Genomic DNA, 26,155 nt, shown 5'->3' on the forward strand with positions numbered 1-26,155 from the left:
TCATTTTTAAGTTATTGTTTTCATTATAATGTACTTATTCAAATGAGTAATTAATTATTATTCTACTTCTCCTGACATGCGCTTCCACCTCACACAATCTGGCTGAAAGAATAACAGTAGCCTATAGTGAAACAGGACAACACCCAAACATCCTCACATTATATTATTTTGCAGAAAATTAATATTCTCCATCTTTCTAAAGAAGCTGAAGCAGACATATGGGTTTATCAAAGTTTTTCTATTGTGTTATAGGCTATGTGCATGCGTTTGGACTTTTTGTGATTACAAATAAATGGAGCAGCCGTGTCTGAACAAGTATGTGTTTTCTAATTTTATGTGAGATTATTAAAAATATTAGTTGGATTTAACCTCACTGATGTGCACTTCTGACACAAAATAATAAATTACTGTAACTGTAACTTTTTAAAATCGCAAATTATTGGTAAAATATCAATGCTGGAGACTTTTAAAAATCTGCTTCTGTCAAGTTCATCTTGCGATAGTTTTCATTCATTTTTGCCCTCGCTGGTGAAATGATGTTGTGTGCCGTTTGCTTCAGAGAGGTGTGTTAATGGCTGGTTTTTAGAGTAGCACTGGTCCGACAGTGGAAACGCAGCATTGGCCCCACCCGGCTCTTTGTTAGCTTTGGCTCGCACTGGCCAGACAGTTTAAAAGCAACAACTCCTGCAGTAGACTGACTCCGCTTGCATTCATTCACGCGATTTGTTGAGATGAGAGGTGACCCCTCTCCTGTTAGTGTGTGTCAGTTAGTGATGACTCTGAGTACCGGCAACATGTCAGAAGTGCCGGTACGCATGAAAAAGTGGCAGTACGCAAAATAATAAAATACAGAAATGCCAGTACTGCGTACCGGTGCGCACAGGCCCACTTCAAGCACTGTTATTAATATGTAACATTTACAAGCACAAAATTTACATTTTTGTAAGTTTTTAGTGATGCTAAAACGTAAAATTTAGATATATTTCAATGTTTAAAACATATAAATCGCTACATATTTTTAGCTAAAAAACGTAAACTATTTACGTATCTTTTATATCATTAAGATATTAATTTTATCAATAAGCGATTTAGATTTTTAGACTCCTTAACCTAGCCCCAAACCTAAACCTACCCATTTTATAGCAAATATGCATTTTTATCATTTTATCAATGTGATTTATATTTTTAGACCCCTTAACCTACCACCAAACCTTAACCTACCCATTTTATAGCGAATATAAAAGGATATAAAACGCTATTTTATATATGCAGGAAAATAACTATTTTAGTAATGTACATGACAACTTTAATATATTTGGTCTTGGCGGAATAGATCTGCTACGCCACCGTTGCTGCTGCTGCTGCTGTGGTAGAGCACAATACATTGTTACTGCCAATACATCCACAACATGCTGTTGTGAGCATGTAAGAAATACTGCTGCTGCACATATATAATGAATAACCACATAGCAGATCTATACAGTTGGAGCTGGGGAAGGTGGAGGGTTTCTGAAGTGCAATGCAAAAAAAAAAAGTATTTGAATGTTGAGCAGCGAGCTCATTGGCTACCGATACAGGAGAGAATAAATCAGCTGTGACATGTTATAATGATGTCATTATGTCATACTGAGTTAGATCTATCTGAGTTTCATGCCAGAACTTATATATATATATATATATATATATATATATATATATATATATACACACACACACACACACACATTTACATTATATTTACATTTAGTCATTTGGCAGACGCTTTTATCCAAAGCGACTTACAATTGGGGAATACACAAAGCGATTAATCTTGAAGAGGCAATCAGACAGAGGAAGTGCTCGTAACACCAAGTCTCAGACATTGTTCAAATAAGTACAAGCTAGTAAGCGGAGAGAAAGATCGAGGGAAAGAGTTTTTTTTTTTTTTTGAGTTTAGGATGAAGTCAAGTCCTGCCGAAAGAGATGAGTTTTCAGTTGTTGCTTGAAGATTGCCAGGGATCCGGCGTTCCGGATAGGGGTGGGAAGATTATTCCACCAGCCAGGAATGGTGAACGAGAATGTTCTGGAGAGTGATTTTGAGCCTCTCTGTGATGGTACCACAAGGCGTCGCTCACTAGCAGATCTCAAACTTCTGGATGGGATGTAGGTTTGTAATAGTGAGTGGAAGTAGGAGGGTGCTGAGCCTGTGGTAGTTCTGTACGCAAGCATCAGTGTCTTGAACTGGATGCGAGCTGCCACTGGTAGCCAGTGCAAGGAGATGAAGAGAGGTGTAACATGCGCTCTTTTGGGCTCGTTGAAGATCAGTCGTGCCGCTGCATTCTGAATCGTTTGATTGTGTTTGATGGCAGACCAGCCAGAAGAGCATTGCAGTAGTCCAGTCTAGAAACAACAAGGGCCTGGACAAGAAGTTGCGCAGCATGTTCTGTCAGAAAGGGCCTGATCTTTCTGATGTTGTGTAGTGCAAACCTGCAGGATCGAGCAGTCTTTGCAATGTGCTCTTTGAAGGTCAGCTGGTCATCAAAGATTACACCAAGATTTCTGACCGAAGTTGATAGGGTAATCATTGATGAGCCTAACTGAATCGTGAAGTCATGCTGTAGAGTCGGAGTGGCAGGGAAGACTAGAAGTTCCGTCTTTGCCAGGTTGAGCTGTAGGTGATGTTCTTTCATCCACGCCGATATGTCCGCCAGGCAGCCTGAGATCCGTGCAGCTACCGTTGGGTCATCTGGTTGAAAAGAGAGATAGAGCTGTGTGTCATCGGCATAGCAGTGATAGGAGAAGCCATGTGCATGTATGATGGGACCCAGCGATGTAGTGTATGTGGAGAAGAGGAGGGGTCCAAGAACCGATCCCTGAGGAACTCCAGTGACCAGTTGATGTGGTTTGGATACCTCCCCTCCCCAGGCCACCCTGAAGGATCTACCGGTGAGATAGGATTCAAACCAGCGAAGAGGAATCCCAGTGATGCCCAGTGATGAAAGTGTAGACAGGAGAATCTGATGATTGACAGTGTCAAAAGCAGCAGAAAGATCCAGCAGAATGAGGACTGACGATTTGGAATCAGCCTTTGCAGTTCGCAGGGCTTCAGTGACTGAAAGTAGCGCAGTCTCTGTTGAATGGCCACTCCTGAAGCCTGACTGTTTAGCATCCAGTTTGTTGTAGTGTGAAAGAAACCGCGAGAGCTGGTTGAAGACAACTCGTTCGAGTGTTTTCCCTATGAATGGAAGGAGAGAGACAGGTCTGTAGTTATCTAAAAGAGAAGCGTTTAATGTAGGTTTTTTGATCAGTGGGGTTACCTGAGCCTGCTTGAATGCTGTGGGGAAGGTGCCTGTGAGGAGAGATGTGTTGACAATGTGTGTGAGTGCCGGTAAGAGTGTGGGAGAGATTGTTTGGAGAAGGTGTGAGGGGATCGGGTCGAGAGGACATGTTGTAGGATGGCTGGAGAGGAGAAGTTTGGATACTTCTGCCTCGGTGAGGGGACAGAAGGAGAAGATGGGAGTTAGAGCAGTGGATGTGGTTGATTGGAGGTCCCGTGGAGTTGAGAACTGGTTACTGATTGTTCTAGTTTTGTCTGTGAAAAAAGAGGCAAAGTCATCAGCGGTTATCAAAGTGGTGGGAGGTGGAGGAGGGGGACAGAGGAGAGAATTAAATGTTCTGAAGAGATTACGCATGTCTGGAGCGCTGGTGATCTTGTTGTGGAAATGTGAGGATTTGGCAGTGTGGACTTCAGTAGAGAAAGATGAAAGCAAAGACTGATACCTACTCAGGTCCGACGGATCGTTTGATATATATATATATACTGTATATATATATTTGTCATGTCTGTGAGGTATCAAGTATTTGCTGAGTTTCGTTTAATTTTTGTGAAGCGTTCCTGTTCAGAGACTGAGAAAGCAGAAAGTGTGCTTTTTGTTGATATTGTGAGCGCACACAAATAAAAGTACGCCCTTTACAGTTCTGAATGCTCTATTACTCTTATCTCTTGCAGTTATGAGCAAAAATTACGACTTATTTGAAGTTGTTTCCTCTATAATTATGAAAAAATGTGATTGTGCTGGTGCCTCCATGTCTATTGTCTTTTGTTGTGTCGCACGGTCGCATCGCTCACATCCGGTGTAGACATGATGTTATAGTAGGTTAAATCATAACATGGAAATTTGATTGCGTTATTTGTGTCACCACGACATAACACATACTTACAGTGTGTGTTTGAAAAAAGGATGTAATCATCCTCTGCTCTTTGGCGGTCTGGGGTAAAATGAACCCCAGAAAAAGCAAAGAAGTGAATGAAAGAAATTGTGAGAGCAACAGGAGATTTGAAGCTCATGGCAGACGTGCCCAAGAGATGATTCACCTAGTGATTGGCTGAATGTTAGTTCACTCAAATCTAAGTAACAAATCAGGGAACATGGGAGGAAATATTGGCGGTGGGTCAAAAAAAGTGTGGGGAACATAATCGCCTGTAGAGCAGGCGTGGGCTGTTACGCCCCTGATTGTGATATGCATGAAGTGTGTTATATCTATAGATTTTATTTTAGGCAAGTCGTGATGATTTGAGAAGGCTAAATTGATCAAACATAGGCTATGATCCACTCACTGCCAGCTGCTTGCTGCTTGGTTGTTATTTAAAAAAAAAAACAACAACTTAAATTTAACAAACAAAATCTGTTCCAAACATATTTCTAAATTAACTTAATAAAGAAATGAAAAGAATTATAACAACTTTTCCATTAAAAACAAAACTGAACTATTGTAATGGCTGCAACAGCAGGTTTGTTATGCAGAGAGAGAGAGAGAGAGAGAGAGAGAGAGAGAGAAGGACTCAGGCTCCAGTTGAACTCGGGCTGAGAATTCTGATAAGTTGTTGGACAAGTGTGTCCAACAAAGAAGTTGCGCAGCATGTTCTGTCAGAAAGGGCCTGATCTTTCTGATGTTGTGTAGTGCAAACCTGCAGGATCGAGCAGTCTTTGCAATGTGCTAGGCTAGGGTCTGAGCGTCTCGGGCCAGGGCCGAGCCAGGGTTTAGGGCCCGATCACTGCAGTGCGAGGACCCTCTTGAAATTGCTCTGATTCTTCTTCTTCTCCAAAATGAATCATGGTTTTGAGGGCCTACACATGCTACAAAAATGCTCATGAAACGTGATGTTCATGAAACTTTGCATTAACACTAGAAGTAGCGCTAAAAATTACATCTGATATGTGTTTCAGAAGTGGATGTGGCAAAATGGCTTGACAGTGTCTTCTTTCACGTCCATTGAAGTGCCCCTCCCACTAGGTCTTACGTACATGTACAATTGGCACCCACATGTAAAGGCCGTTTCACACTGAGCCCGATGCGAAAAAGCGAGGTGAATCACTGACGAATGGTGCTTTCACACTGAGCGCAAAACGATTTATCGCCTTCTGCTAAATGATGTTCAGGAGGAGCACATTCAGATAATTAACTCAGCCGATTCATCATCAGCCATCACACTGTCTATCCTATCAGTTCCAGAGAGAACCCTCTCCACATCGCCAGGCCTCCACTGGCGACACTTACAACTTACCTGGCATCCTCGTATCATTCGGCTGTACCAACAATTCCTCAGATTGGAAAGTGGACAGTATTTAAGCAAGTATTTAACCAAGGCAAATGCTGATTAATTCCGATGCACTGTGCTCGCGGAGGGTAAACAAAGCGGATCTGTACAATCTATTCGTCACCCTGCAAATCAGCCAACCTCACTTCTAAATCCACTCCAGCAGCCAAGGCGGCCAATAGATCGAACAAAGCCCTGAACTCACCTCGCTCGACACTGCCATCGTCCCACACTAGACCCGGCTCTCTGTAAGCGTCGGGTCGCAGCAACAGGCCTTCAATGAGCCTGGGCCACATCCCAGTTCTCACTGCACCAAAGCCTCACTCGCTTCCCGCTTCGGCTCAGCCTTTCACCGCAGCTCCTCCGGCCGCAGCACCGCATGCAGCCGGGCCTCCAGCTCAGAGAGACAAACAAATGTAAAAAGCAATATGACGCAATGATGTAATGAATATGCTAATTAGCGCATGACGTCATCAGCTACTTTCCATCGAAAGAAGTTGGCAACACTGATTCGAGCTCAGTCCCATAGTGGACTTTGCAAGTGTAGTGAAAAGACAAACTGCTGCAACTATTTCTTGATATTTGCTTGGCGAAATTGCTGGCCAATTTTCATTATACATTTCACACAATTATACACCACATTCCTTGTTTCAGTTTAACCTAATTCCCACATTTCCTCCATCGAGTTTAATGTGTTTTTTTTTACATCGTTTGTTCATTCATACAGTAGGCCAGGCAGTGAACTAGCCAGCTAGCAAACTGCACACGATGGCAGAATTTACGTATAAATAAATGGACAATTTTTATGATGTAGGCCGAAAATGAACTTCCCCTCTTTGAAAGACCAGCAGCCGCCACTGGTCCACAGAGTATTTTCCCAAAAGTCTTGGGGATCATCAAGATATTTTCTGGCAATATATTCTTTATGTTCTTTTTGCTCAGCAGCGGATTTCGTCTTGGAACTCTGCCATGCAGGCCATTTTTGCCCAGTCTCTTTCTTATGGTGGAGTCATGAACACTGACCTTAACTGAGGCAAGTGAGGCCTGCAGTTCTTTAGATGTTGTTGTGGGGTCTTTTGTGACCTCTTCGATGAGTCGTCGCTGCGCTCTTGGGGTAATTTTGGTTGGCCGGCCACTCCTGGGAAGGTTCACCACTGTTCCATGTTTTCGCCATTTGTGGATAATGGCTCTCACTGTGGTTCGCTGGAGTCCCAAAGCTTTAGAAATGGCTTTATAACCTTTTCCAGACTGATAGATCTCAATTACTTTCTTTCTCATTTGTTCCTGAATTTCTTTGGATCTCAACATGATGTGTAGCTTTTGAGGATCTTTTGGTCTACTTCACTTTGTCAGGCAGGTCCTATTTAAGTGATTTCTTGATTGCGAACAGGTGTGGCAGTAATCAGGCCTGGGTGTGGCTGGAAAAACTGAACTCAGGTGTGATAAACCACAGTTATGTTTTAACAGGGGGGGAAGGGGCAAATACTTTTTCACACAGGGCCATGTGGGTTTGGAATTTGTTTTCCCTTCATAAAAAAACCCTTCGTTTAAAAACTGCATGTTGTGTTTACTTGTGTTATCTTTGATTAACATTTAAATTTGTTTGATGATCTGAAACATTAAAGTGTGACAAACATGCAAAAAAATTAAAAATCAGGAAGGGGCCAACACTTTTTCACACCACTGTATCTTGTGTATGGTCCGCTGCTCAAGTTTGGTTTTACACCAGAAACACTAACTATGTATAATGCTTACAAGAATACATCTTAAAATATAAACAGAGGTACAATTAGCATCAAACTACCTTTGAAAATGTATGTGATTATTTATGTTTTTGCTTAAAAAACACTTTAAACCATCACAGAGTGCTTGTAATAACATCAGATTGAGATCTATATTGAATTCTATAACAGGGATACATGCACTTTTTATAATGGGTTGAATGTGACACCTGCTTATCATTTGTCATAAACATAATTTATTGTTATATAAATATCATGAGCTGCATAAAACACATACAGAAAATATAACATCATAATCATGTCTATTTGCTTTCATATTTCATGTATAGAAGAATGTTTATCTCATACGTTTCTCTCAATTTTCTTTTCATACGTAATGGCAGAAGATAATAGGCTAGCTCATGATCGACAGATCTTGAGTGAACGAGCTCTGACTCATAACACTCATGGACACACATGGAAGAAAATGGACAGTGCTCTTCAGATCACATTCAGTGGAGACTTAAAAGAAATTATATTGTTGAAGAACATCTATTCTCAGATACCAGTGATAACAAGAATGCATCCTCTTCTCTCTCAATACTCTTCTGCGGTGTTTGTTTACACTGGTTTTCTAAACAGCGCCACTACTCTCACCCTTATATGCAACAGCAGCTGCTCCGGGCACATGATTTCAGCTAAAAAAAACCCAACAACATTGTTTTTTTCACACCACGAATGATCGCACCTGGTGTGAATAGCCCCACAGAGATCTGTTGTTTCGATTAAAAAATGTCATTGCGCCGAACATTCCCACCAAATTTTCGTGTTCAGTGTGAAAAGGCCTTAACACTCCAATACCTTTAAAAAGTATCTTAGAGCAAAATCCGAAACCCAACAGGAAGTAAGTTCTTTTTAATTTTGTCTGCAAATTTTGTGTCATTTTTGCCATGTTGTATTTTAATGAACTCCTCCTAGAGATTTAATCAGATCAACATTACATTTGGTAATGCTATTTGTGATGTTAAATTGCAAAGAGTTTTCATTGAAGGGCGTTGTACATGGCGGCCTGACAAATTTCAATGTTTCACCATGAAACAGGAAGTTGTTATAACTCAGGCATACAATGTCCAATTTGTCCCAAACTTCAAATGTTTGATGAGACACCTGACCTGAAGAGATCTACATGTCCATATTCAGTTACAGTCATAGCGCCACCTACTGGCAACAGGAAGTGACATGTTTTATGCTTTATCAAACTCCTCCTATTGATTTAATGACATCAACATTATATTTGGTCAGTCTAATCTAAAGGCCTTTGTGATGGTATATTGCAAAGATTATCTTTAAAGATTGTGTCCACGGTGGCTTGATGAAGTTCGATGTTTGAATATGTTCCATGGGAATAGAAGTTGTTGTACTCAGACATTCAACATCTGATCTTCCCCAAACTTCACACGTTCAATAAGAGTCCTGGCCTGAACATATCTAAAGACCAATATTCAGTTACAATCATAGCGCCACCTTTTGGCAACAAGAAATGACTTGTTTTACACAAACTTAAACATGCAGTGTCCAATCTGCACCAAACTTAACGTGTTTGATAAGAGTCCTGGCCTAAACACATCTACATGACAATATTCACTTATAATCTCAACAGCACCTGCTGGCAACAGCACCAATGTTCACTGTTTCCCTAAAGCCAATGGGTGGTGGTGAGCCTGGGTGTGAGGGCCTTTTCAATGCTGCTTGCATTCGATTACCCCTAACCTCAGCATCTCCTGTACTTCTTCCTCGATGGCGTGTCGCCGAGCTTCCAGGATATGATAGGGCCGCTGCTTGACTATAACTCCTGCTGGGACTCGGACATCGTGTTGTATGATGTTGGTCCGCCCGGGTAGGGGGGAGAACACATCGGAGAACTGACTGACCAGATGTTGTAGCTCTTTCTTCTGGGCCGCCGAGAGGTGGGGGTTGACATCGACAACCACGGGGTCCGTGGTGGCAAGGGCAGAGACTTGGGCTCTAGTCCCCACCCAGCGTTTTAGCAAATTGATGTGATACAACTGGTCCTCTTTCCTACGGCCTGGCTGGCGGACTCGGTAGGTAACTGGCCCCACCTTTTCTGTAACAGTATACGGTCCTTGCCACGAGGCTAGGAATTTGCAGGTGGAAGTTGGGACCAAAACCATCACATGGTCTCCCGGCTGGAACTCCCGTGGTTGGGCGACCCAGTTGTAGTGGCGTTGTTGGGCTTGCTGAGCTTTTGCGAGATGTTCCCGGACTAACGGCATCACCCTGTCAATCCTCTCCCTCATGTCTCGGACATGCTCGATAGTGGAACGGTGGGCGGCCGGTTGTTGCTCCCAGGCCTCTTTTGCCACATCCAAAAGTCCCCTCAGCTGGCAGCCAAACAAGAGCTCGAAGGACATGAAGCCGGTGGAGGCCTGGGGCACCTCCCTGATACCGAAGAGCACATATGGCAGCATCTTTTCCCAGTCGCTTTTGTCTTCGGCGGCTACGCGGCGGAGCATTTGCTTAAGGGTTTGGTTAACCTGTTAACCTTCGCCCCCCATTGTGGGCCTCATAGGTGAAAATAACCTACCTAAATTAAAATGGTAACAGTTTGTGACAGTGTGCTTGGAAAGAAGACACTCTCGGCTTTACTATCCATCATCCAGAGTTGATAATGCTCGAAAAGATAAAAAGTTATACACACTGACGTGCCTTGAAAAATATTTTTCCACACTGAATGTTTTTTTATTTCATATACAAATACATGAAATAAGTCCTGGAGCAATCCAGAAAAGTAATGGGTTGAAAGCCATGTGTCTCATGAGTTTATATTTCAAATTTGAAGAAGATACCATGAAAAATGAGATTCCTGCAATATTTTTTCTGAAACTATTTATAATCCCCCCACCCCCCTGTTTGAGGAAAAATAACCACCAAATGGATTGCAGAATTATACAAGCTATTTTAGTCATTATACATGTTCCTGCATAGTTTTTCAACTATAAAATACTTGAAAAAGACGTTCACCAGAGCGACGTCGCACTGAACGCTCTTTGTTTGCATGTGTCATTGTTTTCTAATAGAATAAATGAAACGGGACAAAGTTAATCTTGACAAACTATGTATCATTCTGAGGGTCTAAGCCTCAAGCATCGACGACAGATCGCTGTTTTTCGATGGAAAGCTTATAAGGAATGTATTTGCTACATTTGTGTAAGCAGTACACATCCAAACACGCAGAGTAAAAAAGCAGTACGTACCTTTATCATTGTAATAACGAGCCACAAACGCGTCCACTGCTGAAATCCCAGTTTAGTTAGAGAGGTAAGGGTCCACAGAACAACATCCCAGCGAGCACTTTTAGTCCAGCGAAACAATAACGTTGTAATAAGGATGAATATTCCTTTGTTTACGTTTCATTTCTTCGGGAGTTACTGTTCGCGTCCGTTATGGAGTAAATTACACTCAAAAACAGCGTCTTGGTAGTAAAAAAACAACACTGTTTTACAAACAGAATGAGACCGTCCACGGAAAAAAAAGTCTCAGAAAAGCGGAATATAGATTATTTGAATTTGGCGCTCCCTCCTGCCAGCGTGTGACGCAGGCAATGACGCTGTGACTAAGCGATCTGCTTTATCCATAAAAAAACTTTTTTTTTTTCTTCTACATTTTTTATATGTGTGTGTGTGTATTGTGTGGGGAATGTGGCCGTATCTGCATGATTATAATCTGTATGGACAGACATCAGCGTGTTTATTACCGAGTCTATGACGGCTATCATTGTGATTCATTGATCAGCTATTATTGATTATATGGCCCATCTGTATGATTATCATCTGAATGGAAGCACATCAGCGTGTGATTACTGACTGTATGACCATGTCTGGCAATATCACTTCATGTCTGGCAATCAGAATACTTCAGTATACATACTATATACAAAGCATTCTTTTTCTATTTTTTTCCTTTTTTATTACTCAAATAATTATTTTTGTATTTTTTTGTGCTCAAATAAATCTGTCTATTATTTTATAGTTGAAAAACTATGCAGGAACATGTATAATGACTAAAATAGCTTGTATAATTCTGCAATCCATTTGGTGGTTATTTTTCCTCAAACAGGGGGGTGGGGGACTATAAATAGTTTCAGAAAAAATATTGCAGGAATCTAATTTTTCATGGTATCTTCTTCAAATTTGATATATAAACTCATGAGACACATGGCTTTCAACCCATTACTTTTCTGGATTGCTCCAGGACTTATTTCATGTATTTGTATATGAAATAAAAAAACATTCAGTGTGGAAAACATTTTTCAAGGCACGTCAGTGTGTATAACTTTTTATCTTTTTGAGCATTATCAACTTTGGATGATGGATAGTAAAGCCCAGAGTGTCTTCTTTCCAAAGATACCTAATTTGTGTGTGTAGCATACTTTGTCACGAACTGTTACCATTTTAATTTAGGTAGGTTATTTTCACCTATGAAGCCCACAATGGGGGCGAAGGTTAACAGGTTAAAGCCCTTTGTGATGTTAATTTGCGAAGATCTTGAGTTCAGTGCTGTAGTGGTACCTGGAGAAGTGGGTATACTCTTAATTTATGCCCCAATTTTTTTTTTAAATGGCTCGGCGAAGGAAGAATGACCTGTGTCATAAACACTGGAGGCCTGGCGATGTGGAGAGGGTTCTCTCTTGAGCTGATAGGATAGACAGTGTGATGGCTGATGATGAAGCTGAGTGAATAAGCTTTCCATTGATGTATGGTTGGTTTGGATAGGACACTATTTGGCTGAGATACAACTATTTGAATATCTGGAATTTGGAGGGTGCAAAAAAATCTAAATACTGAGAAAATATCCTATGATTTTTGACATGAACGAAAAATTGATCATTTTGACCAATACAATGTATTTTTGTCCAGGGCTCTGAACCGGTTCAAGGAACGAAAACGAAAACCGGAAACGAACAAAATTTTGACTGGAACAGAACCGGAAACAGAAACTAAATCAAATTTTATAGTTCCGAACAGAATCGAAAATTTGAAATGGCCATTAACCGGTTAATAACGTTATTTTATCGTTCCATTTAATATTTTAAATTTGCTGTCAACCAATCACGAATTCAAGTAGTACAGACTATACAAATGTGATGCTAACGCATCCAGCGAGTGAAATGCCCGCCCGTGCTCAGCTGTGAACCCTAGTCGCAATGGCAATGAATTCTGCTACCATCTGTTTTAATGGAAAATCTGACAGGGTAGCACAAATCGTCAGAACACCGGCGTTAGCGTTTATCCGACGTCAGTGTAAGATGGATTCAACAGATCTTACACACCAGCGGTGCTTCGATGAAAGTAAAAGCCAATAAATAATATTTTAGTAGGCTATACATCGAGAATATGGAAACATTTGGATTCGTGCCGAGTGAGAGAGGTAGGCATCAGTTTCACCTTTAATTTGTTTTTGGAATGACGTTTTTATAGCCTATAGGCTATCCTTAAGTTTAGAGGATTTGTTGTGGAGAGAAACTAATTACTGTGTTTATTAGGGATGTGCGGGTCTAGTCGACTAGTCGACTAAACGGTACAGCTCCTACTAGTCGACACTGAAAACAATAGTCGATTACACGAGAGAAAAAAAAAAAAAACATTTTATCATTCAAATTACCATCATTTTAACGTTACATTTAAATAAGTTAAAATAAAACTTTTGAAAAAGAATACATATCAAAATATTAAAATATTTTTAAAAGCATATATGGGCAGAAACTACATTTTTACCTCAGACCTCTCATGCCTTGTCTTCACGTCAGTTGCGGCGAGCTTAGAATGACCACACGAAAGACCTATGCGTTAGCTCGGAGGCTAGCCAAAGCCAGCAATGTCAATCGTTCATATGTCGCTGCGGTCCGTGATCCCATGCACGCGATCTATTCTTCTAAACGAAGACCCACTTCGGTGGTGCTGCGGGATTTCCAGGCTCTTTTCGAAACTCTCTGCGTGCCTGTGACTTCAGTTCCTGCCGAGCGTTTTTTTTTTTTTTTTCAAGTGCAGAATCGTCTAGTCCAGTCTTTCGCCAGACCACGTTAACAAATGTGCATGGAGTAAGTAAAACTAGCATTCTTTTGTTTTTAGACAATATAGCCAACATGAAGTAACATTTTTAAAGCCATTTTAATGCTATTCCTTGATAAACGTTCCTATTTTTTTTTTACTTTTGTTTTTATATGTTGGCTAACTTTATATGAAAATGAAGAATTCTATCAGTCTATTGATTGATTTTCCATTTCTGCATTGCTCCAGCCGATCTGAATAAATAAGCTATGCACCGGTTTATGTTGAGTGTTAGAGCCCTGCAAAATTATTTTTATATTGTAGACATCTATCGATTAGTGATGAAAAAAAAAATCACCGTGCTGGTGGAAACAACAGGAGACCACACGACTGAGAGCAGCTCGATGGTGTTTAGTGTCCCGCAGCAGGTGACTTCAGCGCAGCGGAATAGTTCTGCGTTCAAATGCACGCAATAGGCTAAAGCTTGCTGCAAAACCCCAGCAAACATAACCATGAATGTGTCTGCGGGAAATAGTAAGGAGATATTTGAACTATTTACTAATAAACTAATGTTTTCTGAGTCCGTGTCGCAAGGATGAAGTTGCTGATCCTGACTCACCGTCTCCTCATTAGACGCGCCTTTAGAGAGAAATGAATCTTTATTGATTATGATTAAGATTATAATAAAAGAGTTTTTGTTTTCAATTTTTTATTTCGTTAAGTGATAATTTAAAGCTTTCTATAGATATATTTATCATGTCTGTGAGGCATGTATTCGCTCAGCTTCGGTTCATTTTTATGAAGCGCTCCTGTTCAAGACGAGACGGCAGAAAGCACATCATGTTTGTTTTCTTTGTTTTATAAAAGAACTACCTTTTTGTGAGTGCACACAAATACAAGTAGACCCTTTACATGTCGGAATGATGTATTATTCTTACCTTTATCAAACAAACAAACAAAAAATGACGGCGTAGGTTATTTTAATTTGTTTCCACTGAAAGCAATCCAAGTGTTTGCGCTGGTGCCTCCATGTCCTGCAGAGCACGCTTTAGCTTCCACTCTCTGCACAAACTCAGATATAGGCTACACACATTATTATTATTATAGCAGGTTTAACGTTTAAACATTGTTATATACTTGAACTGTTTTAGTATATCTATAGATTTTATTTTAGGCAAGTCGTGATGATATGAGAAGGCTAAATTTATCAAACATAGGCTATGATCAGCTCATGCCGCTGGCCGCTTGGTCGTTACCTTAAAAAAAAAAAAAACGTATAGGCTATTTAATTAACAAAAATGCTCCCAACGTTTTTCTAAATTAACTTAATAAAAAAACAAAACTAAATAGAATAATTTTGCCATTACACACAAAACGGAACTATTTTAATAGCCGAAACAGTAGTATAAACTGTTTTAGGAGAAGGGGGAAAAAAGGGCTCGGGTCGGACATTCTGATGAGCTGTCGGACGTGGGCCGGGCCTAGCCTGAGCGTCTCGGGCCAGGGCCGGGCTAGGGCCTAAATTTGAGGGCCGTGCAGGGCTCTGTTGAGTGTATGCTCTTTATTTTTTTCTGTTTAACGACCGCCTAATATTAAATGATGATAACGCGAGGCAAGCATAATCATGACCTATTTTTAGCAGAATTAATTGAGGGATTTGACAGTGTGATTCAAAGATTTAAGTATTTCAAGTGTAGGCTGTTATATAGACACACACACTTTTTTTTTGCCATTTTTTGGGGGTTTCTAGCTTTTAGACTAGTCGACTAGTCGGATACAAAACTTCCGTTTAAACGACAGTCAAATTAGTCGTAGAGCACATCCCTAGTGTTTATAATGTTTGTAAACATTTTTGATTTACCGGCATTTTAGCCTACATCATTTCTGAATAATAGGCTAATAAAATGCAGGCTTAGCCTTTGTTTTTTTCCCCTCAAAACATTTTATACAAGTAGCGTTTTTTTTTTTTTTTTTTACAATTTGCAGCAAACATCTTTAAAAAAATATTTAATGTCTTTAAAGCATTAATAGATTTTTTTATTTTGTTTAGTAGCCTACATTTAGAAATGTAAAAATCTAGAAAAGATTATGCTGTATAGCCTATTAGCGCAGCGGGTTAAGATACCATCTCTTTCTGTATTTTTTTTTTTTTTATTTTTCTTTTTGTGTAAAGAAAACACAGTACTTTATTATTATTATTATTATTATTATAGGCAAAGACAATTTTAAAAATAACGGTATTAACCGTTATTTTTTCTACTCAAACCGGTTTCGGAACGGTAATAATACAGAGGAACGCAGGAACGGAAACGTTAAAATATCGATTCTGCTCAGAGTGAACCGATTGACATTTTTTTTCATTTTCAAGCCCTGTTTTTGGCTATTGCTACAAATATACCCCAGCGACATAAGACTGGTTTTGTGGTCCAGGGTCACATATAATAACTTTTTTTTGTATAATTGACAGGTTTTATTTAGATTATTATTATTATTATTAAGTATTACCTCTTGCTTTTTATTGGCTGAGAAATCAAAAACACTCCTGGACAATAATCATTAATTTATAAAAATGTTCCTGTATTTTCCTAATGACAATTTTATGATTTGTTTAGCCTGTATACTACATTTCCCCTCCATTTTTATCACAGAATAAGGCAGAATATATTTTATAGCCTAGTATCTATTGGCAAGTGTAATAAATGCTATCAATTAACTTACTTAGTTAGCACTGCATTATTCAGAATCAAATGTTTTTTTATTACCTGGAGATGACTTGAAAAACACACATAAATCATATTGTTGCAATCATGTCAAGTCAAGTCAAGTCAAATCACCTTTATTTATATAGCGCTTTTAACAAGAGGCATTTCATTATTGAATTCTGTGATGTCATTGTCCAGCTCAGTTCAGTTTAAACAGTATCTGTGCAATAAAGTTGAAAATATCACTGGAAATGAATTGTCCCCAACTAAGCACTCCAGAGGCGACAGCAGCAAGATACCAAAACTCCATCGGTGACAGATTGGAGAAAAAAGGAGAAACCAGGCTCAGTATGGGGGCCAGTTCTCCTCTGGCCAGACGAAACCAGCAGTTCAATTCCAACTGCGGCAAAGTCATATTGTGTAAAGGACTCATAATCATGTGTTTACTGTCTTCACGTTTCTTTTTATTCAGCTTAGCTACAGTAGAGCTAGCTGTGGCAACAGCGATAGCTGGATTCTTGCACGTCGTGTCTTGTAAGTTTGTACTTCTATGAGGCCGTTTCAGACTTTATACGCGAAAGCGCCATCTGGCTTCAAGTAACCTATAAATGAAACATACACTGCACGAGAGTGTTTATGTCTCGTTCCTAACTGCACTGTCTTTACTGGATGTTTTTAGGGAATATTTGCATTTATTCACATGCGATTGGATTTACTCATATGCTGGACTGTCATGATTTAGCAAGTGTAGGACACTACTGAATGATGTGCATCAGAGGGGATTTAGAAGTGGGTATACGGAATGCCGACTGATAAAGAAGTGGGTATACACCCTGTACCTGCGTATACCCTCCACTACACCACTGCTTGTGTTTTCAATGAAGGGAGTGTCCGTAGCGGCCTGACAGACTTTGATGTTTTGCCATGAAATATACAATTTGATACAATTCAGGCAGAAAATGTCCGATCTGAGAGTCCTGGCCTGAACACATCTAAAGGCCAATATTCTGTTATAACCATAGCACCACCTGCTGGCAACAGGACATGCACTGTCCAATTTGCACTAGACTTCACATGTTTGAGTAGAGTCCTGGACTGAAGACATCTAAAGGCCAATATACAGTTATAATCATAGCACCATCTGTTGGTAACAGGATATGTCCTGGCCTAAAGACAGCTACATGACAATATTCAGTCATAGTGCCACCAGCTGGCAGAAGGAGGTTTGGTACATTCCTCCTATATTTACCACTGTAAATGCATATTGCTCACTTTTCACTGTTTTCCTAAAGCCACCGGGAGGCAGTGAGCACGGATGTGAGGGCCCTTTCAATACTGCTTGCAGCTTTAATTTAGATTTAGATTTATTTTAGGCTTTCTGACCCCAAGACTCATATCAATAGACACATATCTTCCTCCAGGTAGATTTGTAACATCTTTGGCTGATTGGAACTTCTTAATTATTGCCCTGATGGTGGAAATGGGGATTTCAATGCTTTAGCTATTTTCTTACAGCCACTTTCTATTTTGTGAAGCTCAACTATCTTGTTATGCATATCAGAACTGTATTCTTTGGGTTTTATTCCCTGTGATGGATGATTAAGGGAACTTCGCCATTGTGTATCTCATATTTATAGTCCTGTGGGACAGGAAGTATTGGCCGGAAAATTTCATGCTCCTAGTCACCCTGGTGTGCTAAAAAAAATTTAAATATGAATGGGAATATACTTCAGAGATATTTTACTAATAAGAATTTCTAGGATTGCCAATAATTGTGGCCAACATGCATTGGAGAAAAACATTTATTTCATAATGCCCCCCCACTTTCAATTATTTTACTTCAGTGAAAGGTTAGAATTTTGTGAATTTTTTGAATGAATGATTGAAAAGATAAATGATTCACATTTATTTTCACAGCCGCCTTTGCTCATATTTACCAAGGGTGCTAATATTAGAGGAAGCCACTGTATGTATGCACGTATATGTATATATATATATATATATATATATATATATATATATATATATATAGATAGATAGATATATGCAGTACTATAAAATGGACTCTTAAACTGTGATTCATTTGTATGTAAACTGCCATTATTTAATATAAGTGAACTGTTATTTTGTGCACTTTGAATGCAGAGGCACATTCAATGTGCCTCTGCATTCAAAGTGTGTTTTTAGATGCATACATTGGGTGTCAATGTGTTCATCTAAAAAGAACAACTGATAAAGCACACATGAATAGTTGATAGCTTGATCATGCTGAACAGAAGGGGGGATTTCCCTGCAGAGTTTCCCTCAGAGGAGCTAAAGACCAATCAGGATGCAGGTCATGGCAGCCCCATTGTGAACGTGTGAAGCTCTCTGCACTCAGTGGATTGAAAAAGCCTGTGAGCAGTGCTACCTGCTCAGGCATGTACTGTACTACACACACACACACACACACACACACGTTTATTTCTCCGAATTGTGGAGACTTTCCACAGACCTCCAAACAATATTTTCTATCCCCTAACCCTAAACCTACTGCTTACAGAAAACCGTTTTTTGCATTATTACACTTTCAGATAAACATCATTTACTATTTTTAATAATTATTTCTCCCTCGTGGGTATTGCACAATGTCAAAAATTTCAGGTTTTACTATCCTTGTGGGGACATTTTACTATCCATTGTGGTCCCCACAATGTAGCATAAACAAGTACACACACACACACACACACACACACAAATGCTAAAAGTATACTTACTGTTAAATTGTGAATTTTGGTACACATCTAACCACATGAATTGATTGACTGGATGAATAATCCAATCATGTGCTATTAGTGCATTTATAGTAGCCTAGGCAAAGTAACCTAAAGGTGTCATGGTTACTGTGTTGTTAAACACACATGAAGATGGCGATGAAGATAAATAATCTTTAATAAATCCACAAAAGGTAAATCCAGACAGAAGAGAGGCTTGTAACATAGACGATACCCGACAAACTAAAACTGAACAGACAGAAACTAAAAGTGTCATGAAACCCTAAAACACATTTTTTTGAGATGTTAACATATATGAGCAGGTTGCAGGTTGTTACTCTACAAAGTGCAAACATTTCACAATTAACTTTTTTGCGTCAGCTCGGGTCATCAAATACAAGTTTGTTTAATTCTAAATGGTGGCAGTTATACTTCAGGTAGTTTTGCCGTTCTGTCCGTTTGGTGCTGGCTGTGCACTATGACTCTCCACATGAATTTTTTTTCACTATTATTATTATTACTCCTTTGCATTATTAACATGATGGTTTAAATGTATGTTTATATAATGTGCCCTGGGAAATAAATATTAAACAAGAGATGACTCGGATTCATGACTTATTCTAATGTATCAGATTACGTTTTTGTGTTGAGTTTAATATGCTTCAACCGGACTCAGATAGAATTGTTTAATGTATTCTTGGAAAAAATGTGCATCTGGACATAAATGTTGTCATTTTTAAGTAATTTATCATGTGGTGATTCGAGGGAAATGAAAATTGAGATAATATGCTCAAATGTGCCGGAGATCAAAAACAATACAAAAAGGGATGTCGGAGATGGAGAATAGAAACCATCTGGCACTATGTTGAGCATATTATCTCACGAGTCAGCAGTCTGAGTGGCCATATACAGTTACAAACAAGTAAAATGTTATTTCTTTGTAGTTAATATAACAACTTGGAAAACAGACAAAACAGAAAAGAAGCATTATTTGAGAAAAGGTCATACTAATATAATAGGTGCAGACCTGTAACAGAACTAATTTTACCCTGCGCTGACGTTATTTCCAATTTTTGTGAAAAAGGCTAACTGCCAAAGTGTGATTCATCATGCTTTTTGTTTACCACTAGCACATGCTGATTACGTTTTATTCTTTATAGTAACGTGCGTCGTAGTGTACAACTCAATAGATGTCATCATCGTACAGTCTACATGCATGTCATACACAAGTTTATTAGATCCATGTCGCACAGTGTGATTTGCAGTGATCTTATAGGATTGCTAAAATCATAGTCTGTAGAAGGCTTAATGGGTTGGGTTTGGCACAGTTTCTGATTGTACTGAGGTAAAAGTATAATCTATTCTTGTTGATGGATGGAAAACAGTGTCTGACCTATAAACCCACTCATCGATTGTGTTGTAAGCAAAAGACAGGCGCACTGCACATTTAAACAATGCTGGCTGGCAGTACACAAAAGGTCTTTGTGAAACCTTCACTGACTGTGGATAATCAGGAAGGCATATTTAAGACTGTCATAGCACAATTTGAATTACAAACTACAGCAGCCATAGAAATATGGGTATCAATTTTAGGGGCAGTCGTGGCCTAATGATAGAGAGTCGGACTTGTAACCCCAAGGTCGTGGGTTCGAGTCTCAGGTCCGGTAGGGATTGTAGGTGGGGGAAGTGAATAACCAGTGCTCTCTCCACCCTCAATACCACGACTGAGGTGAGACCCTTGAGCAAGGCACTGCTCCCTGGGCGCCGCAGCATTGGCTGCCCACTGCTCTGGGTGTATGTTCAGTACTGTGTGTGTCCACTTGGATGGGTTAAATGCAGAGCACAAATTCCGAGTACTTGGCCACACATCACTTCCTTTCCCTTTCCCCTACATAACAAAATTTTACTTTTTAGTCATTAAAGGAACAGTTCAACGGAAATCTAAAATCAACTCTGGACCCCACTGACTTTCATTCCATGGACACAAAACACTGAGCTAGTTTTGAAAATATCTTATTTTATGTTCCTCAGGATGAAAGAAAAAAAGTGCATGCATGTTAGGAATGACATGAGAGTGAGGGTGTACTCACACTAGGCACGGTTTCCTCGAACTGAGCCCAAGTGTGATTATCCCCCCTCCCCACTCCCCTGCTGGCCTGCACTCACATTGCACTAAACGTTCCTAGCTGGAGCACACTTCATGTACACGATAATGGAGAAAACCACTTCCGCTAATATTCTGCCTAATAAATACAATTTATGCCATGCAGCGATTTTTAGTGTATCCGAGAATTATTATGGAGGCAGCTGACGTTAATGAAATAATTTGCAGCTTTACTTGCAAACTACAATTCCTGTTAATCAATAATGTGAGAACCAGATCCATTATAAACCTAAATATACTTGATTTAATTAAATTAATTGAAAAGTGTAGCATAGTAGTAGTTATTGAATACGTTTGCGGTCATAACGATGATATTAGCACAAAATAGTAGCTGTTCTGTGCCCTGCATACTGCGCCCCAGCCCAACTGAACCATGCTCTAGCCCACCTCTTCCAAGCGAGCCAGAGACGGCTAAATGGAGCACTAGTCACATGAACTGGGCTTTGGGTGTCAAACGTGCTCGGGCACAGTTCAAAACACTTATGGCGCTTTTCCACTGCGTGGTACGACTCGGCTCGGTTCAGAACGACATGGCACGGCTCAGTTCGGCTCGGTTTTCGTTTCCACTGCAGTTTAGTACCGCTTTAGAGTGGGCAGGATTATTCATGTGTCATTATAGTTGCGCCGCCTCTACTGCAGTGACTCCTGAAAAACTTTTTAATTCCGCGTCGCTCCATCACACTCTTGCTGGATCTGCTCCTCAGCTATGAACGAGAGGAACGTCTGTACTTCCTCAACAGACAACGAAACAGCCATTTTTTGGTTGTTAAAAGAAAGGTGCACTCATTCAAAACAGTTGCATTCGATCCTTCGCTGGCTGTGCCGATTTAAATCTAGGGGGTCTGTTGTGTCTCGTGCCGCAAGTACAATTACGCAGGCAGTGACGATTTTCTCCGGCCAATCAGTGATCAGCAGAGTTTACATGTCACGTTTTGGTAACGGTATGGCTCGCTTGGAACCTCAGCCGAGGTGGTACTAAAAAAGTACCAGGTACCAGGTACTATACCCAGTGGAAAACCCCCCAAAATTGAGCCGCACTGAACCGTACCGTGCCGTACCATGCAGTGGAAAAGTGCAATTAGTGTGAGTACACCCTGAGAAAATTATGCTGGTTTGTCTGGTCTCTCTAATTTTGTCACATAAAAAAAAATTATTGTTCTAACTGACCAATTTAAGTTCATTTGTTAATGTAAACTTCTTAAATTGTATGTTGCCAGTTAACAAAATAAATCAATTGACACAGAATCAGGTTTTAGTTTTTCTAATTTATTATGGTATTTTAACTCAATCTATTGTTTAGATTTAGATTTGTTTAGATCTATTAGTTGTGATATTAGGGGATTTTTACTCAATGGTTCAACAAATAATTCAATATCAACTTACATCAAAAATAATACTCAGATTCACCACACGGTGTCACTATAACTGTGCTTAAACTCCAAACGGAGGTTTCACCAGAAAAATCTAAACGTAATTACAGAAAAACTCAAAGTGTCAATTCTTCCGAATGCACAATTATTCCTGATGTTAGGGCACACTTTTAGGGTGAAACAATACTCTTTAGGATTACACAAACACGGTAGTGGCACCCGAATTCTATTTTACTGAGAATCCGTATCACTTGTCACGTGCAATGTCACACAAAAGTCGTGACGTATTGAAGTATGGTGACCCATACTCGAAATTGGTGCTCTGCGTTTAACCCATCCAAGTGCACACACACAGCAGTGAGTAGTGAACAAATGCACGCACACACACACACACACACACACACACACACCATGAACACACACCCGGAGCAGTGGGCAGCTATGCTGCGGCGCCCGGGGAGCAATTGGGGGTTCGGTGCCTTGCTCAAGGGCACCTCAGTCGTGGTATTGAGGGTGGAGAGAGATCAATCTCCATTCATCCAAATCGCTAACCATAAAATACACATTGTACATACATGGGATGAAACAAACACATCGTATCACAGCAGATTAAATGAATATCATCATATGTACTCACATAAATAATGGATTTAACCTAGGATGATACACTAGTGTCTTCGTCTCTCATGCACTGCTTGAACGGTCCGTCTCTGTATTGCACTCTTAGTGCGTCATCATTAGCAGCCGCTCTCTTAAAGGGGAAATACACTCTCTGCGTGCCCCACACTCTAATACCACCTGGTTACATGTATTACATTTTTTTTTAAACAATGCACCTTATTAATATAATACATATTGTGCAGCCCATCTGTAAAATTATTTGGGTGTGTACCACCCTAAAATGCATCAGTGTGAATAGCCATTTATAGTTGTTCAACATGAGATTAAGTCACTGAAATATCTGTAATGTTTCCCTCTTCTAGTTGAAACCAAAGGAAAAGCTCACAGTTCTGAGTCCAAACGGGAGCACAAGGAGAGGAGTCATCACAGTAAAGAATCCAAGCGGGATAAAGACCGCAGCAGCAATGGAAAGTCCTTGCATCGGCGTGACAGCAAAGACAGAGAACCAAATGGCACTGAAGCCTTATCTCGACATGACAACAAAGACTGTGGATACAGTAATGTTGAGCCATTAGCCAGAAGGGACAGCAAAGACAGGGGATATAACTGCCCAGAGCTGCCTACCCGACAAGAGAGCAAAGATCGAGGTAGTAGTACTGATGCACTGCCTCGAAAAGATAGCAAAGACAGGGGCTGCAATAGTGCAGAACCTTTTTCCAGACATGACAGTAAAGACCGATGTTGTATTGGTCCAGAACACTTGCCCAGACAAGACAGTAAAGATCTGCTAAGAAATGGTCTAGACAGCAGACGTGATAGCCGAGAGAATGTTTGCTATGGGATAGACCTTCTTCCCAGACATGAAAATAAAGATCTGTGTAGATCAGGCTTGGAACGTCAATGGGATAAAGATGGTGGCAAGCATGTCATAGAATCTGGACAGGACAAGGAGAAAAGCAACCACAGTACAGAGAGCAGGAGGGGGAGCAAGGAAAGGATCATGAATGACAATGATGTCATGAGCAGATGGGAATGCAAAGAAAGGGAAGTATACACAAATGGGACTTTACCCTGGTATGATGAGAAAGATAGAATTAATCATAGCACAGAATCATCCAAAGCACAGGACAAGGATACAAGGCCTGGATCTTCAGCCATGCCATCATCCACTTGGTCTGGACAATCCTCCATGTGTCCAAATATAATGTTAGGGAACTCAAACTCTGGTAAGAACATAATTTGTTTTACAGTCTAGCTAAAAAGATGAGCACAATTTGATAATAACACGTTTTGAATGCTGGCCCCAAGAAAGGATGCTAATTTGACAAAGTTGCTGACCAATTTCTCTACCAACTAGGTCTTCGAGTTTTGGCTTCAGATTTGCATTGTCTTCATGCCAGTCAAGGGTGGTCTTTTCAGTTGGAAAGATAGTGTCATAACTGATGTTCCATGTTCATCTGTAGAAACTTTCCTTGCAGATCTGAAGATGGTTCCAAAGGCAGGACGGTCTTCTTCCACAACAGTATCACGATCTCCAAAAGGCACACCTCAGAGACAACCAGCTGATGTCCAACGGGTAATGTCTTCATCACTGAACTTATTTGTGCAGCTGTAAAATTACAAAGAGTTGACAACCTATGTTTTCTCCTTGTCCAATAGATGCCCCCTATGCCATGGTTGTATAGTGACAGTACCATGCTGGAGATGATCGAGAGGAAACAACACCTCTGTCGGGAGATACGGTCTCGACAACGTCTTCCTGACCGTAGTCCATGCAAGAAAGAAAGCCTGCCTACCATGCCCAGCTGGAAAAAAACTAACGGGGCAAAGAAGCACAGCCCACCCCCCTACCCTAATCAGACTACAGTCTTCTGGGACACAGCCATTTGACTTTGTGGTCTTGTGAGCATATTAGGATCATGCTCTGTCCTTTAAAATCAGGCGAGGTTGAACCCACCAGAGGATGAGTGGGGTCGCCATAGCAATATTTCAGAGGTTGCAGTTTATGAAGTTTTCGTATTATTGTTGATATCTAATATTTTTATATGCAATGTTATTCCTTAATGACTTAGCATCAGTAGATATATTCTAAATTAAATACATTATCTTTGCAAAGATTGTGTAGAGTTTCTCTACCATTTCTTTTCTTTTCTTTGTTTCTTTCTTTCCTTCTTTTTTAACTTTGCAATACACAATCAATACCTTTTCATCAAGCTTTGACTTGCCTTTCTATTTTAAGACCTCTGGAAATGAAGTTTGTGTGGTTTTTTACTACACTGAATGAAGTCATTTTTAACACTTTTGACATTATGATGATTGGATTAGGGCTAGCTTCCTTCTCGCTGCCTTTCCACACATTAGAACATTTATTTGAATGTCTAATATTAAGAAATAAAGATCTTCAAAAGGGTTATATTGTTTTCAACTACATTCTCATTTGCTCTGCCTTTAGTTTCTGTAGTCATTTTAAGTGAGTGTTAGTTTTCAGAGAGTATTTCTCTGATTTAAGGTCAGTTTGTTGCACATAGAAAAAGGGTAACAGTTTTTCTGTGTAATACAGAAAATGTCTCCTTTATGGGATGTTGTATCAGCTCTGTGTGTACATGACATGTACAGGTGTAAAACCAGAGGGACAGGACTCTCTTTTTTGGGTCTGTGGCAATAGCTGGCAGGTGCCACTGAGAATCCTCCAAAGTGCAAAGATGGTCAGCCAGAGATTAATGACAATCTGGAATATCAAAGTTTTATTTTTTTCATCTCAGCATTATTTAAAGCTGCAATCCATAACTTTTTTTTGATGAACAATTATCCCGAAATCAATATTTGATAGATCAAAAAAAAAAAAAAAAGGGAAGTGGTGTGTGGCGACCCATACTCAGAATTTGTGCTCTGCATTTAATCCATCCAAGTGTACACACAGTAGTGAACATACACCCAGAGCAGTGGGCAGCCAATGCTGCGTGTGTATGTTGAGGTTGAGGGTTCAGTGCCTTGCTCAAGGGTCTCACCTCAGTCGTGGTATTGAGGGTGGAGAGAGTGTTGGTTATTCACTCCCCCACCTACAATCCCTGCCGGACCCAAGACTCAAACCCATGACCTTTGGGTTACAAGTCCAACTCTCTGTCCACTAGGCCACGACTGCCCCCCTAAAAGTATTAAGTACATAACCAGCCAGTGT

The 26,155-nt window shown here is 40.0% G+C and overlaps 1 protein-coding gene across 1 annotated transcript in view; it reads left to right on the forward strand.

Moving 5' to 3' along the window:
- Positions 1-25,810, forward strand: part of nyap2b (neuronal tyrosine-phosphorylated phosphoinositide-3-kinase adaptor 2b) — a 61,709-nt gene extending 35,899 nt beyond the window's left edge. The window contains exons 5-7 of the mRNA XM_079379747.1: positions 23,340-24,203; positions 24,456-24,553; positions 24,637-25,810. Of these exons, the coding sequence (XP_079235873.1) occupies positions 23,340-24,203; positions 24,456-24,553; positions 24,637-24,867 (1,193 nt within the window). The 3' untranslated portion in view covers positions 24,868-25,810. The remainder of the gene's footprint in view (positions 1-23,339; positions 24,204-24,455; positions 24,554-24,636) is intronic.
- The last annotated feature ends 345 nt before the right edge of the window (positions 25,811-26,155 follow it).

The sequence above is a fragment of the Barbus barbus genome, assembly GCF_936440315.1.
Source record: "Barbus barbus genome assembly, chromosome: 26".
NCBI classification, from domain to species: Eukaryota; Metazoa; Chordata; class Actinopteri; order Cypriniformes; family Cyprinidae; genus Barbus; species Barbus barbus.